Genomic DNA, 15,651 nt, shown 5'->3' on the forward strand with positions numbered 1-15,651 from the left:
GAGAGCAGGAATAAATAGGTCTTATTTGGGACTAGGCGGTGATTAATGGAGTGCTGCAGGAATCGGTGCTTGGGTCCCAACTATTCAAAATATATAACAATGATTTGGATGAGGGAATCAAATACAATATCTCCAGGTTTGCTGACGACACAAAGCTAGGTGGGAATGTGAGTGGTGAGGAGAATGTTAAGAGGCTTCAAGGCGATTTAGACAAGTTGAGTGAGTGGGCAAATACAAGGCAGATGCAGTATAATGTGGAGAGGTGTGAAGTTATCCGCTTTGGTAGGACAAACAGAATGGCAGAGTATTATTTAAATGGTGATAGATTGGGAAATGTTGATGTACAAAAGGACCTGGGTGTCCTTGTACACCAGTCACTGAAAGCAAGCATGCAGGTGCAGCAAGCAGTTAAGAAGGCGAATGGTATGTTGACCTTCATTTCAAGAGGACTTGAGAAGAGGAGCAAAAAAGTCTTACTGCAGCTTTATAGGGCCTTGGTGAGATTACTCCTGGAGTATTGTGTGCAGTTTTGGCCTCCTTACCTCAGAAAGGATATACTTGCCAAACAGGGAGTGTAGTGAAGGTTCACCAGACTGACTCTGGGATGGCAGGTTATGAGGAGAGATTAGGCTGACTAGGCCTGTATTCACTAGAGTTAGAAGAATGAGAGGAGATCTCATTGAAACGTGTAAAATTCTGACACGGCTGGACAGACTGAATGCAGGGATGATGTTTCCTCTGGCTAGCAGGTCAAGAACAAGGGGTCACAATCTCAGGATGTGGGGTAGGGCATTTAGGACTGAGATGAGAAGCTTTTTCACTTGGGGTGGTGAGCCTATGGAGTTCTCTACCACAGAGGGCTGTGAAGGCCAAATAACTGAATATATTTAAGAAAGAAATAGATTTCTAGACTCTAACGGAGTCAAGGGGTATGGCGTTGAGGTAGAGGATCAGCCATGACCATAGTGAATGGCAGAGCAGGCTCAAAGGGCTGAATGATCTACTCCTGCTTCTATTTTCTGTGTTTCTACTGATTTAACATCATTGTTTATTATTGATGTGGACTTAAGTGAAATCGTCGAAACACAAAAAGAACAGGATTTGTTAAGGACAAATTGTGTTTCACTAACTTGAGTGTGATGAGGCAGCACAGAGGTTTGATGAGGGCAGTGCTGTTGATGTGGTGTACACTGACTCCCAAAAGGCATTTGATGAATTGCTGCACAAAAGACTTGTGAACAAAGTTATAGCTCATGGAATGAAAGGGCCATTGATATGAAACTAGCTGAGTGACAGGAACCAAAGAGTAGTGGTGAGCGCATGCTTTTCGACTGAAGTAGATTTATACTGGAGCTCCCCAGAGATTGTCCCACCCTTCTCTTCCTGATTATATATTAATGACCTAGATCTTGGGGTACAGGGCACAATTGCAAAATTTTTGTTTGATAAGAAATTTGGAAGTATTGTGAATCATGAGAGTGTGGAACTTTAAAACAATGTAGTTTGGTGGAATGGGTAGATAAGTGGCTGATAGCACTGGAAATTTGAAGTGATTCATATTGGTAGGAAGAATGCAGGTAAATTATATAAAATTCTAAAGTGGGTGCAGGTCCAGAGGGACCTTGGTGTGTATGTGCATAATCATTAAAGGTGGCAGGGCAGGTTGAAATTGCGGTTAATGAAGCATTCCACATTCTGGACTTAATACAATTACGTTAAACCTTGATAAAACACTGGTTCGGCCTCAACTGGAGTATTGTGCCTAATTCTGGGGACTACACTTTAGAAAGGATGTGAAAGACATCAGAAAGGTTGCAGAAAAAAATCTTGAGGATGGTACCAGGGCTTAGGAAGCTCAGTTCCGTCAGAAGATTGGAGAAGCTGGGACAGTTCTCCTTGGAGGAGAGAAGGTGAGGAGATTTAGTAGAGGTATTGCAAATATTGAGGGGTGCGGACAGAGAACATAGGGAAAAACTGTCCCCACTGAATCAAAAACACGAGGGGCACAGACTTAAGGTAATTGGCAAAAGAAGCAGTGGCAACACGAGGAAAAGCTTTTTCAGACAGTGAGTGGTTTACACTGCTTGAGCATGGTGTCAGCAGTGTCTGTTGGGGCTTTCAAAAAGGAATTGGATCATTATCTGATAAGGAAAAATTTGCAAGACTACAGGGAGAAGGCAGGAGTGGCACTCAGTGAATTGCTTCTCCACAGGGCCAGCACAGACATGATGGGCTGAATGGCCCCTTTCTGTGCTGTAAACCATTCTCATTCTACAATAGCTACGTAAATTTCATTAATGGTGGGTTTTTGTGTTTCAACCTGAAACTGGGTTTTGTCTTTTGCTGTCCAGTCAAACTAAACGTTGCAAACAACTTTCTAGCTTTTGTCACTCATTTAACATTAGTGCTTATTTAAGATGTTTTATTTAAGACGTTTTATTTTGCATTTTACATTTATGCATGATAGCATGTATTCCTATTGCTTTTATTACGTTTTTCTAATTATTTTGATGTGCTTTCTTGCTTGATATGCATGCAGTAATTCGTATCTGCTAGCAATAGGCAGAAGTAGCAGTGCCAGAGATCTCCCAGCCAGCTCTTCCTCAACCATCAGCTTGGATTCTACTAATTCTAAGCCTAGGCAGCCATCTTCAACTCAGTACTCATCTTACAGCATCTACAAAAGGTATAACATTGAACTGTTTGCAAAGGCCAACACCTTAGTTTGACTAGAATGCTTTTCTTCTGACCTTTTGTGCATGTTTGTTAGTGTGTGTGTGTGTCTCTGTGTGCAATTATGTCCTCACTGCATCGTTTTCCTAATTTTGATTGAGGTACTGGCTTTTTAATGAGTATAAGAGATAAGTACTGTCTGATAACTTACCATTATACAAGCCCTGCACAGATTTTGCTTCAATACAAAATGTTGAAAATACATATGAAAACTGGAAAAGACATGGGTAGTGTTTTAGGCATAGATCCTTCTGCTCTGTTGCAGGGACTGTACCCAAACAGTAACTTGATTTTTTTCCCCCCCACATATAAAGCTGAATTTTTTTACAAATTAATCTTTGGAGTTCCAGTATTTGGAGTCTTTATCTGTTTTTTCATAATTGTCTTTTTATTCATTCATGGGATGCCTAGGCCAGCATTTATTCCCCATCCCTAATTGCCCTCGAAGGTGATGGTGAACTGCTGCCTTGAATTGGTGCAGTCCATGTGGCGTAGGTACACCCACAGTGCTGTTAGGGAGTGAGTTTTTGTGGATTTCAATGATTTGTGTATTTTTAAAAAATATGTAGTTTTGGTAGTTGTGGCTCGTGAGAAAAAGGGAATTTGTTATATTGGGATGACCTTTTGTACAAAGAGCTGCCATGATTCAGATGTAATTTTGCCAGTAATCTGTTTGGGTTGCTCTACATTTCCATTGCAATTCTGTATCCTGATAGTCAAGATGGTCAGAATGCTGACAGTAGTGTGTCTACATCATCTGGGGCCCCATGTTATAAATTTGGCACAGCTGATGACTGAGTGAATTGTATTCTTGCCAGATGGTAACTTTCAAGAGAATAAATGCTTAAAGGGAAAATGCATGCATGACTGTGGGGAAACACTGGAGGAGTGGGATCAGTACAATAGCTCTATCAAAGAGCTGGTATCAGCATGTTGAGATGAATTATTCTGTGCTGCATCATTCTATGATATTATGAAAGCTGGTATGGAAGCATTCTAATATGCACATTGTGGCTTCTGTCCACTTTCTCTTGGTGTTGCATGGGGCTGATATGCTGGGATGACTTTCAGTATTCCTGGAACACTGGGAATCCTGGGAATAGTACTTAAGGCAGCTCCTTGACTGGTTTCCCTTTGTTTTTGTGTGATCCAAGGGAACCCAATTTTCCGTTTTAAATTAATGTTTGGTATATTGGGCAGGCAGGCTCTGTGGAGATAATCAATCCTCCCAGCCTGATATTTCTCTTTTGCTGCACCCTGTGTTCCAGTATGCCCAGGAAAAAGAAAATCTACCTCTGTGTTGCTTCATGTACAGGTTGTCCTGACCCTTGTTAAGTTGTATTTATTGGGGAAGCATCAAAAAACTCAAAGCGTAATGAGTGTTAACTATAAATCTGTTGACAGTCATTTTAATCAACCTGCTTTAGTGGCCTGCCAATTGTTTGGTATCTTTTCAAACATTGGATTGTTGACATTCCTCTTGGTTTCCACTTCCATGTTTGACTGGCATTTTAAGAAATTGCCTGTTCCATTGGATCCTTACCAAACAGAGCACCATTTTTTGACCTTTTTGCAAAACAGCGTGCTTGGAGTGGTTATATTCTACCCTTGAAATATCCTTGTGCCACATTTTTTTGAATTCTGTTCTCAACAAAACTGATCTACCCAAACCCATTTATCTTTGCTGCAAAAATGGAATTCAAACCTCAACCTTAAAACCACTTAATTGTACATTCGGCAATCCTCAGTAGCTTCCTCTCATGTGACATGTTTCTTTTGAAAAATGGACAGGCTGAAGGGGAAGTCAAGTACGCATCCGATAATTTTTAGCCTTGGAGCTGAAAGAACTTTAGGGTAAATCCTGCCTTTCCAGTGTGTAATAAGATTAACCGTTCAGTAATATCACGAATATGTTTAAAGGACAACTTTTTAAGAACCACAGCCAATATTTGAGATCAAAGCCTAATAATGCAAATCAAAAACATTGTGCTGGTACATTTCCATACGTGTTTTTCTCTATTGCATTTGACTTGGAATCTTTTCTATTACTACCTCTCCCAGTTCCGCACACATACGAACCACTGTTTATTCTTTTGGTCAAATTATTTTTTTCATGTTATGGAACACTGAATTCAGTGTACTGTTCATAGCCTGAAAACAGGATGCAATAAAAACCATTACCAAGTTTAGAAGATATTCTTAAACTGACATCAAAGAAAAAATCTGTTCATTGTACAGAATGCTGCATTTAAAGCTAACCTTTTTAAACGTAGCAGTGCTTGGAAAAAATTTTGATGAAAATTCTCACAAGGCATCTCTATTTTAAACAGTGCCCAAGGAATAATAAATTATTCCCGCTGGGACAGACTAAAACACAAATGTGCAAGCTTCCACGTAAAATTTTGGATTGGCCAAGTTCCTGCACTCATTTGTTTGTCAAAATTGATTGATATGGATAAAATATTGTTTTACAGAGGGCATTTTTATCCCTATCTGTCAATCAAGGTAATTTTGGAATCTGTTAAACATTGCTATAAGTGCTACGGTATATAACAAATTAAGGTGTGTGTGTGTGTGTTGTGTATGTCAGCAACAACATCCTTTTAAACCATCTGAGAAGGGAAGAAAGAACTTGCATTTATGTCTTGTTTTTTGATTTCATTTTTTAACCGCTCAAACAAGTGGGCTCAATTATCTAGCTAAGTGACTCCATTAACATCAAATTTTTAAAAAAACTTAAACGTAGAATTTGACATGAGGAATTTTCACCAATCCTTCTGTTTAATGGAACATGTAGTGTAGGAAAGAAATGGAATATGCTATTTAAAAAAAAGAATCTATTAACCTTCCTGAAAGTCAATATTTAGCATTGCATTGAGATCATAAAGACTTTTGATGAACCTTTCTCCCCACTTTTTTGCTTTTCCCTTCAGTAGTTCTTTTGGTAGAAGGAAAGAGGATTTGATCAGCCCTGTTCAAAGTGCCATTTCAACCAACACCGTAGCAACCATTACCTCAACAAACAGCCTGCAACCTATTACCAGGACCTCTGCATCCTCTGCATCTGGCAGGTAAAGCAAATGAATTGCAGAGATTTCACAGGAAAGTTTTTAGGTTTTTTTTCTCTTATGTTGTACGTTTTCTTTCCTTTGTGTGTCTTAAGGATACTGGATTTATATGTGCAATAGTTATTTGTGGAAAGTTTGAAATTTTGGTCAGGAAGGAGACCAGTTGGTCCATTGGCTAGTGGTGTTATTAGATGCACAACAGAATCATCTACTTGAAGTTTATTTTTGTGCTCACCAATCCACTGTTTGTTCTTTCAAGGGATGTGAGTATTGCCAACAAGATCAGCATATATTGCCCATTCCTCATTGCCCTTGAGAAAGTGGCGGTTAGCTGTTGCCTTGAACCGCTGCAGTCCATGTGGTGTAGGTACACCCACAGTGCTGTTAGGGAGGGGGTTCCAAGTTTTTGACCCAGTGACAGTCAAGGAATGTTGATGTACTTCCAAATCAGGATGCTTTGTGGCTTGGAGGAGAACTTACGGGTTGTGCTGATTCCATGAGTCTGTTACCCTTATCCTTCTCGATGCAAATCCGTCACGCATTCGGAAGGTGCTGTTGAAGGAGCGTTGGCGAGTTGCTGCAATGGGCACCTTGTATATGTGCGCATTGCTGCCACTGTGTCAGTGGTGGTGGGAGTGAATGTTTAAGGTGGTGGATGAGGTGCCGATCAAACTGGCTGCTTTGCCATGGATGGTGTTGTGGATGTCTCTTCAATCTCTGCTTGCAGTAATGCCTTCCATACTTCATAACCCTTTGCTATGAAGAAATTTCTTCTCACATTCCTTCTCCTTATGCCTTTATTGTTATCCACTTATGGTTTGTTGACTAGCAGAAAAATCTATCTTGTTTATTCCTCATTAACATCTTTTCCTGTGATTACAGTTCTGTATTTTCCAAGCTCCTCCCATCTACCGTATCTTGCTTGTAAATCTTTTGCATGGCTTCAGTATCCAATGTTCTTAGTGCTTTTTAAAATTTCATTGAGGGCACGTGGGCTTCGCTGGCTAGACCAGCATTTATTGCCTATCACTAGTTGCCCTTGAGAAGGTGGTGGTAAGCTGCCGCCTTGAACCGCTGCAGCCCCTGTGGTGTAGTTACACCCACAGTGGTGAGGAAGCAAGTTCCAGGATTTTGACTCAGCAAGTACCCAGATGTGTACCTTAACCAATTAGTGTTTAAAGATATTCAGTGGTAATCGCAAATTGCAGGGGCAATCAGAGTAATAAATTAGAGTATCAAAACTAAATTAAAGAACAAATTAGAAATGTATGAGAGCCTTCAGTAAGAATAATGAGGATACAATTTTTGAAGTATCGGTCCAGATTTTTGAACAAGTATCCTATTTACAAATATGGGAATAGTTTGATATGGGCTTTTGATGCACTTCATTGATTGGAGTGAACTTCACCCTAACACTAGTAAATTACATGTTCAGTCAGCCCACAGGTGGCCTTGTGACTCCACAGGTGTAAAATGCGAGGTATTATATGGGAAGTTATGGTACACATGACTTATGTTTCTCTTCATAAGTACCATAATTAAACTACTTGAAGTAGAAGATGAGCTGTTGAGAAAGGAAAGGTGAGGACCCATAAGGAGAACAATGATCCAGTGCCACCGCAATTAACGACTTAAGAGCTAATCCACATAACTGTTTGCAAGCATGAAGTAATTCAGACCAGGCCACAAAGCCTAGCATATCCAGATAAACTCCTGCAACTATTAATAAGATAGTGTTACAGTAAAATGCTGGAAAAACATCAATTGGAAAAGCAAAAGACAGGTTCATTGATTCCAGCGAGGAGTCTGGAGCTGAAAGGGAAACCCCCAAAGTTTTCATTTCCAGTGCTGTTGCACCTGATATTTCCAGTACTTTCTGTTGAGTTCGACACCCCATTTATCATTTTCCCCTCCTGTCAATCCAGAACATAAGATGGTCTAAAAAGATAAAAACAAAAAACTGCGGATGCTGGAAATCCAAAACAAAAACAGAATTACCTGGAAAAACTCAGCAGGTCTGGCAGCATCGGCGGAGAAGAAAAGAGTTGATGTTTCGAGTCCTCATGACCGTTCAGCAGAACTGGGTGAATCCAAAGAGAGGGGTGAAATAAAGCCATCAAGCCATTGTTTCCAGGACTGTCACTGACCTCATCTCCTCTGGGCATCTTCCTCCCACAGCTTCCAACCTGATAGTCGCCCAACCTCGGACGGCCCGCTTCTACCTCCTACCCAAAATCCACAAACAGAACTGTCCCGGTAGACCGATCGTGTCAGCTTGCTCCTGCCCCACGGAACTCATTTCTTGTTATATTGACTCCCTTCTCTCTCCCCTTGTCCAGTCCCTTCCCACCTACATCCATGATTCCTCTGACACCTTGCGTCACATCAACAATTTCCTGTTCCCTGGCCCCAACCACTTCCTCTTCACCATGGATGTCCAATCCCTCTACACCTCCATCCCCCACCAGGATGGTCTGAGGGCCCTTAGCTTCTTCCTCGAACAGATGCCCGAACAATCCCCATCCACCATTACTCTCCTCCGTCTGGCTGAACTTGTTCTCACACTGAACAATTTCTCCTTCAACTCCTTTCACTTCCTCCAAATAAAAGGTATGGCTATGGGTACCCACATGGGCCCCAGCTATGCCTGTCTCTTTATGGGGTATGTGGGACATTCCTTGTTCCAGTCCTACTCCAGCCCCCTTCCACAACTCTTTCTCCGGTACATCGATGATTACTTTGGTGCCGCTTCATGCTCTTGTCGGGACTTGGAAAAATTTATTAATTTTGCTTCCAATCTCCACCCCTCCATCATTTTCAAGTGGTCCATCTCTGACACTTCCCTTCCTTTCCTTGACCTCTCTGTCTCAATCTCTGATGATAGACTGTCCACCAATATCCATTACAAGCCTACCGACTCCCACAGCTACCTCGACAACAGCTCCTCACACCCCGCTTCCTGTAAGGACTCCATCCCATTCTCTCAGTTCCTTCGCCTCCGTCGCATCTGTTCTGATGATCCTACCTTCAAAAACAGTTCCTCTGACATGTCCTCCTCCTTCCTTAACCGAGGTTTTCCACCCACGTTGGCTGACATGGCCTTCAACCCTGTCCGGCCCATCTCCCGCGCATCCGCCCTCACGCCTTCTCCTCCCTCCCAGAAACATGATAGGGTCCCCCTTGTCCTCACTTATCACCCAACCAGCCTCCGCATTCAAAGGATCATCCTCCGCCATTTCCGCCAACTCCAGCACGATGCCACCACCAAACACATCTTCCCTTCACCCCCTGGCGGCATTCCGTAGGGATCGTTCCCTCTGGGACACCCTGGTCCACTCCTCCATCACCCCCTACTCCTCAACCGCCACTATGGCACCTCCTCATGCGCACGCAAAAGATGCAACTCCTGCCCCTTCTGTTCCTCTCTCCTCACCGTCCAAGGGCCCAAACACTCCTTTCAAGTGAAGCAGCATTTCACTTGCATTTCCCCCAACTTAGTCTACTGCATTCATTGCTCCCAATGCGGTCTCCTCTACATTGGAGAGACCAAACGTAAACTGGGCAAGAATGACCCAACCTACCTGTCGCTTGCCATTTTAACACTCCACCCTGGTCTCTTGCCCACATGTCTGTCCTTGGCTTGCTGCATTGTTTCAGTGAAGCTCAACAAAGGAACAGCACCTCATCTTCCGACTAGGCACTTTACAGCCTTCAGGACTGAATATTGAATTCAACAACTTTAGATCTTGAACTCCCTCCTCCATCCCCACCCCCTTTCTGTTTCTTCCCCCTTCCTTTTTTTTTGCAATAATTAATATGGATTTTTCTTTTCCCACCTATTTCCATTATTTTTAAATCTTTTATGCCCCCCACCCCCAATAGAGCTATACCTTGAGTGCCCCACCATCCATTCTTAATTAGCACATTCATTTAGATAATATCACCAACTTCCAACACCTCTGTGTTCTTTTGTTCTTTTGTCTGTGACATCTTTTGATGATCTGCTCCCATCACTGCTTGTTTGTCCCTACAACCATACCAACCCCCTCCACTTCTCTCCCCCCAACCCAACCCCCCCCACCTTAAACCAGCTTATATATCACCCCTCTCCTTGGATTCACCCAGTTCTGCTGAAGGGTCATGAGGACTCAAAACGTCAACTCTTTTCTCTCTCCGCCGATGCTGCCAGACCTGCTGAGTTTTTCCAGGTAATTCTGTTTTTGTTTTACATAAGATGGTCTAATGTTTAAACAACTTTGAAATTGATCTTTGCAGTACTGCAATAAATTTCCTTATCCTCAGCAGACTACTTTTTAATTCTTTCACCATGTGTGGGTGTGGCTGGTTAGGCCTGCATTTGTTGCCTATCCCTAATTGCCCTTGGAAAGGTGGTGGGGAGCTGCATTTTTGAACAGTTTTGTAGTCGGTGGTGTAGTTACCCCCACAATGCTGTTTTAGTTCTTCCCAAGAGAAAACAAATTCCTTCTACGATGGTACCAAGATTGTAGTTAACTGATACTTGAATAGAATTCTCAAGTTGCACATTAAACTGCAGAAACAAAATTGCCTTAGAGAAATTAAGACAATTCAGACCAAGGCCTAAATTGATGGTTTTTTTAACCTTTAAAGCCAGTACTTAAGTCATACAAAATCTGTTTGAAAATTGATTTTGCTTGATTTTGATTTCATGTTTGTTGTGCTTTGCTTATTTTCTTGTTTGTGTTGCTGCTTGATATGCTGTAGTACCTCAAATCGGTTCTCGACGGGGGACAATACTGAAAGAGAGAAAGAGAATGTTCCTTCAGCGGTTGCTACAACTGGCACTGTCTCTTCAACAACAGAGGTCAGGGAGAGACGCAGGTGTGTAGTCTTCCTGGTAGCGTTGATGCAGCTTTAGAGAGGTGGCTACTAAGATTTAGAATCTTCTAACGCAAAATTAATGGAATTTTATATAGATCTAGCATGCGCTTCAAACAAATTTGATTTAAGGGTTCCAATGCTGTGCCATGATTCCTGCATGCGTAATGTCCAGATTTTTCGCCCACTTTTGTTCCATTTACCATTTGTCTTTTCCACTTATTTTTGGTGAGAGTTGGGGCATATTTTGGACAGACCACTTCGTACATCTGCTGCAAAAGGAGAGATTAAATTATTTTAGCTGCAGGTTTATCAAGCGGACATGTAAAATGCATCATAACATAGAATAACCTGAGACAGCCTTTGAAGCTTTGGGGACAGATATTACGTATGAATTTATAATAATTAATTGTCCGAGAAATTCCCAAGCCTGCTTGTGAAGAAGACACTGAGACTAGGATGCTTGGAAGAGACCCTTCATTGATCACCACAGAGTTTAATTCTCCACTCTAATACAGTCTCCGTCCAGTGCAGGCTGACTCTTCTTTATATACACATCTGAGTTTAATTTGCTAATCAATACCCAACACCCCTTCACCTTATTATCTTAAACTACTGGGTATTTAACATCCATCAATAGAACCTATTAGAAACTAATATTCATTATGTTAAAGTATTGAATTTTATTCTTCAGAAAGAGGTATTAAAAGTAAATTAGAAGCTATTTTTGATTCTAATGCAGCACAGAGATTGGCACATTGTTCGTGCTACCAGGCTGATATTACATGTGAAATTAGAATTAGGTTAGGTCTTGGCAGTGTGGCTTTCTTTCTTAGTGATTCAGAAAGGCAGGTGATGAGGTGATATCTGACTACAGTTTTAACCATCAGAGCTTGCATTTCCCCAAAGTGCAGTAAGCATGATCTGCTCTTGAGCTTTACGTGGATAAATTTTACTATTTTAATGTCTTGTGAGTCTTACTTTAGCCCCTTTTTCAATCTCAGGAAGTCTCAAAATGTTTTACAGCCAATAAAATACTTTTGAAATATAGTTGTTGTAATGTAAGGAAGCCAATTTGCGCACAGTAAAGTCCCACAAATAGTGAGATAATGACCAGATAATTGGCAATAGGAATAATTGTTAGCTGGTCATTTATATAATTGCTGTTTTGATAAGAGCCATAAGGAAACCATGTTGATGAAATATTGGAGATGTTTTGAGAACTCTTTTTCCTTCATTTTTTTCCCCCAGAGGAAGTTGTAAATAAGACTGGAGTAGTAGCTGAGAAAAAGAGCCATTACTGGAGATACATATTCAAGTTAGTAGCAGGATAAGTAGAAAAGACCCAAATGGTATCTATCCCAGAAAGAGGCATTAGCCATAGTTTTCTAATAATTTGTCAGAGCTTTATAGGTGGCAAATTCAGTTAACGGGTAAATCAGGAAACTCTAGACTGGCTTGTTCTAACCCATATGTGTAAACTTCCGCTCAACGCTTGCGCTCAACATGGGATGAAGTTAGCAAATACTTGGAAAGGCATAGGCTAATGAAGGATCAATGAAGGACATGGCATGCTTGAGCAATTGTAGAATTTGCAGTGTTTGGTGAAAATATTTTTTATTCATTCATGTGGACTTTGCTGGCATTTATTGCCCACCCCTAGTTGCCCTTGAGAAGGTGGTGATCTACTGCCTTGAACCGCTGCAGTCCATGTGGTGTAGGTACACCCTCAGTGCTGTTAGGAAGGGATATGGTTGACATTGTATATCTCATTTTATGGAAGTCATTTGATAACATGCCACATCGACTTTTAATGGAAATAAAGGCACATGGCATTGAAGGGAATGCACCTTTCAAAATATCGAGGCAGTGAGAGACAAATAAAAATCCTAAGTACAAGATTTTTTTTGAAGAGTGGCGCAACAGAGGACTCAGATTAAAGATCTAGATTAGTAATGGTATCGATGGTCCTGAGTGGATACACTATGTACTGCTTTACCCAAGAGTCAGGGCAAGACCCAATTCCAGTATTATTTGGCAAATTTAGTGTTCCTGCAATTTGGAAAAAAATTAAACTTTGTACGAACTGACTTTCTACACTTTGGTTTTTCCATGGAAGCTTTTGTTAAGTAACTATCAATATAACAGTAAATGACTCTTAGTGGATAAAATAATTTTGTTACTTGTTGAATAATTCTTGTCCTGGGCAAGAACTTAATTGAATAGTCGAGCATTAGGGCCCTGCAATGCAAAAAGCTACTTTGGCATTTGTAGTTCTAATTTATTTGTTCAAGTTGAGAAATGGGCAGATTGGTCAAGTCAATGCATGGGTTTATGAACCAATCAAATTCTCTCTCTCCCCCAATGCTTTGCTTTGTCTCCTCTCTATATCTCAGCCTCTTGTTCCTTTTCCCTGCTCTTTCTTCCCCTGTTATTCTCTCCTTTTTTTCTTTCCCTTCCTTTCATTTTACTTCTTTCACCCCTTATTTTTAAAATCTAGGCTATACTTAATCATTAACTAGTAATTCCATGCTTTGAATTTTTACCAAAACAACTTTTTTCTCATCAGACTATTGGTTCCTTTCGAGATTCGGTGAGATGAAGATCCGCATGCTTTGTGGCCATTAATACTGGCTTGTGATTTTTAAGAGTTGTACTTCATTAGACTGTAACCAAAGCATTAGAATGACTTAATTACCTGAATACCTGATATGAAGTGAAAGCAATTGGCATGAAACAGGCCTTCCCCTTTCATTAACTTTTCTTTTATAATTGCTGACTCTGAGCATTGCACTAAATTTGTATAATTTAGATGCTTGGGACTATGATAAAAATGACACTTCTAAGTCGGCATGCATTTTAACATCTGTGCTAGTATAATAAGTTTGAATTGAGCATTTGCAGTTTGAAGTGGTACCTGAGTGTATGTTTTTTTTTTAATTTCACGTCAAGCATCTCTAATTCTGGGTTGGTTTTGGAAGATTTGGTATAGAATCGTTATGCTATTGAAGAAAAGGAAACGGCTGCAGTCGTGACTTAAATGTATAATATAGCTGTTCCTTGGAGTTTATGGTGTAACTGTTGTGCGTGCTGTACTGAATCACATTCAGCATGAATATAGGAGCATGAAATAGGACCATGGTTAGACCATTTGACCCTTCGAGCCAGCTCTGCTATTCAATATGATCATGACGGATCTAAATCAAATCTACCTTCCTGTACTTTCCGCATACCTCTTAACTCCCTTCACATCCAAAAATCTATTGATCTCTGTCTTGGGTAAACTCTGGGGTAAAAAATTCTAAAGACCCTTTGAACGAAGAGATTTCCCCTCAAATCAGTCCTAAATTGCTGATCTCTTATCCTGAGACTCTGACCTCATGTTCCAGCCTAGCCAGCCAGGGCAACATTCCCCAATATCCATATTCCCTTTGTGATTTCTCTCACCATTCAGGCCATTTGTTTGCAGAATCACAGAATTGTTACAGCACAGAATAAAGCCATTTGGCCCATCGTGTCTGCACCAACTCTTCAACTGAGCAGTTCACCTCATGCCATTCTCCTAATTTCTCCTTGTAACCCTGCACATTCTTCCTTTTTGGATAACTGTCTAATTTTCTTTTGAATGCTTCAATGTTGCTCCTCCCAACTTGTCAAGCAGTGCATTCTAGACCTTAACCACTCACTCAGTGATGAAGTTTTTCCTCCTGTCACCTTTGCGTCTTTTACCAATTATTTTAAATCTGTCCCCTCCTCCTTGACCCTTTCTCGAATGGGAACAGTTTCTCCTGATCTACTCTGTCCAGACCCCTCATAATTTTGAAGACCTCTGTCAAATCTCTCCTCAACCATTTTTGCTCCAGGGAAAACAGTCCTAAACTTCACTAATCTATCTTCATAATTGAAGTTCCTCATCTCTGGAATCATTCTCATGAACATTTTCTGCACTCTCTCCAATGCCTTCACATCCTTCTTAAAGTGCGGTGCCCAAAATTGGACACAATACTCCAGTTGAAGCCGAACAAGAGGTCTATACAAGTTCAACTTAAACACCTTGCTCTGTACTCTATGACCCTATTAATAAAGTCTAGGAAACTGTATGCTTTATTAACCGCTCTTTCAACCTGTCCTACCACCTTGAAAAGCAAAATACTGCGGATGCTGGAAATCTGAAATAAAAACAGAAAATGCTGGGAAAACTGAACAGGCCTGGCAGAGTTAATGTTTTTGAATCCATATGACTCATCAGAATAGCCTTCTGAAGAGTCTACCACCTTCAGTGACTTATGCACCGACATCCGTCTGCTCCTGCACCCCCTTTAGAATTGTGCCTCCATGTTCTTCCTAGCAAAATGAATCACTTCACATTTCTCCAGATTGAGCTTCATCTGCCATCTGTCTGTGCATTCCACCAACTTGCCTATGTACTTTTGAAGGTCTACACCATCCTCCTCATGGTTCACAATGTTTCCAAGTTTGTATCATACGCAAGCATTGAAATTGTGTCCTGTGCACCAAGGTCTAGGTCATTAATGTATATCAGGAAAAGCAAGGGCCCCAACACTGACCAGAATAACATTAATTAACCACTACTCTGTTTCCTGTCACTCAGCCAATTTTGTATCCATTTTGCAACTGACCCTTTTATTCCATGAGCTTTAACTTAGCTCACAAGTCTGTTGTGTGGCACTGTACCAAATGCTTTTGGAAGTACACTACATCAATTGCATTGCCTTCATCAAACCTCTTTGTTACTACTTCAAAAAAACTCCAAGTTAGCTAAACGCAATTTTCCCTTAAGCAATCCATGCTGGCTTTCTTTAATTAATAAATACATGGGCAATTGAGTTAATTTTGTCCTGAATTATTGTTTCTAGAAGTTGCCCCACCACTGAAATTAAACTTAGTGGCTTGTTGTTGCTGGTCTTAACTCACAGCGTTTGCAATTTCCCGTCTTCTGGCACTGCTTTTGAAGGAAGACTGAAAAATTATG

At 40.9% G+C, this 15,651-nt stretch overlaps 1 protein-coding gene across 9 annotated transcripts in view; it reads left to right on the forward strand.

Annotated features, from left to right (window-relative positions):
• The window catches only part of ppp1r12a (protein phosphatase 1, regulatory subunit 12A), a 190,804-nt gene that overhangs the window by 129,201 nt on the left and 45,952 nt on the right, over positions 1-15,651 (forward strand). For 3 of the 9 annotated variants that reach the window (XM_041215819.1, XM_041215821.1, XM_041215826.1), the window contains 4 exons: positions 2,540-2,686; positions 5,667-5,804; positions 10,545-10,661; positions 13,228-13,251. The exons of 1 other annotated variant lie outside the window; for it this stretch is intronic. In XM_041215819.1, the coding sequence (XP_041071753.1) occupies positions 2,540-2,686; positions 5,667-5,804; positions 10,545-10,661; positions 13,228-13,251 (426 nt within the window). The remainder of the gene's footprint in view (positions 1-2,539; positions 2,687-5,666; positions 5,805-10,544; positions 10,662-13,227; positions 13,252-15,651) is intronic. 5 more of the 9 variants (XM_041215820.1, XM_041215827.1, XM_041215823.1 and 2 more) reach the window with 4 other exon arrangements.

Source organism: Carcharodon carcharias, chromosome 21 (assembly GCF_017639515.1).
Source record: "Carcharodon carcharias isolate sCarCar2 chromosome 21, sCarCar2.pri, whole genome shotgun sequence".
Classification (NCBI taxonomy): domain Eukaryota; kingdom Metazoa; phylum Chordata; class Chondrichthyes; order Lamniformes; family Lamnidae; genus Carcharodon; species Carcharodon carcharias.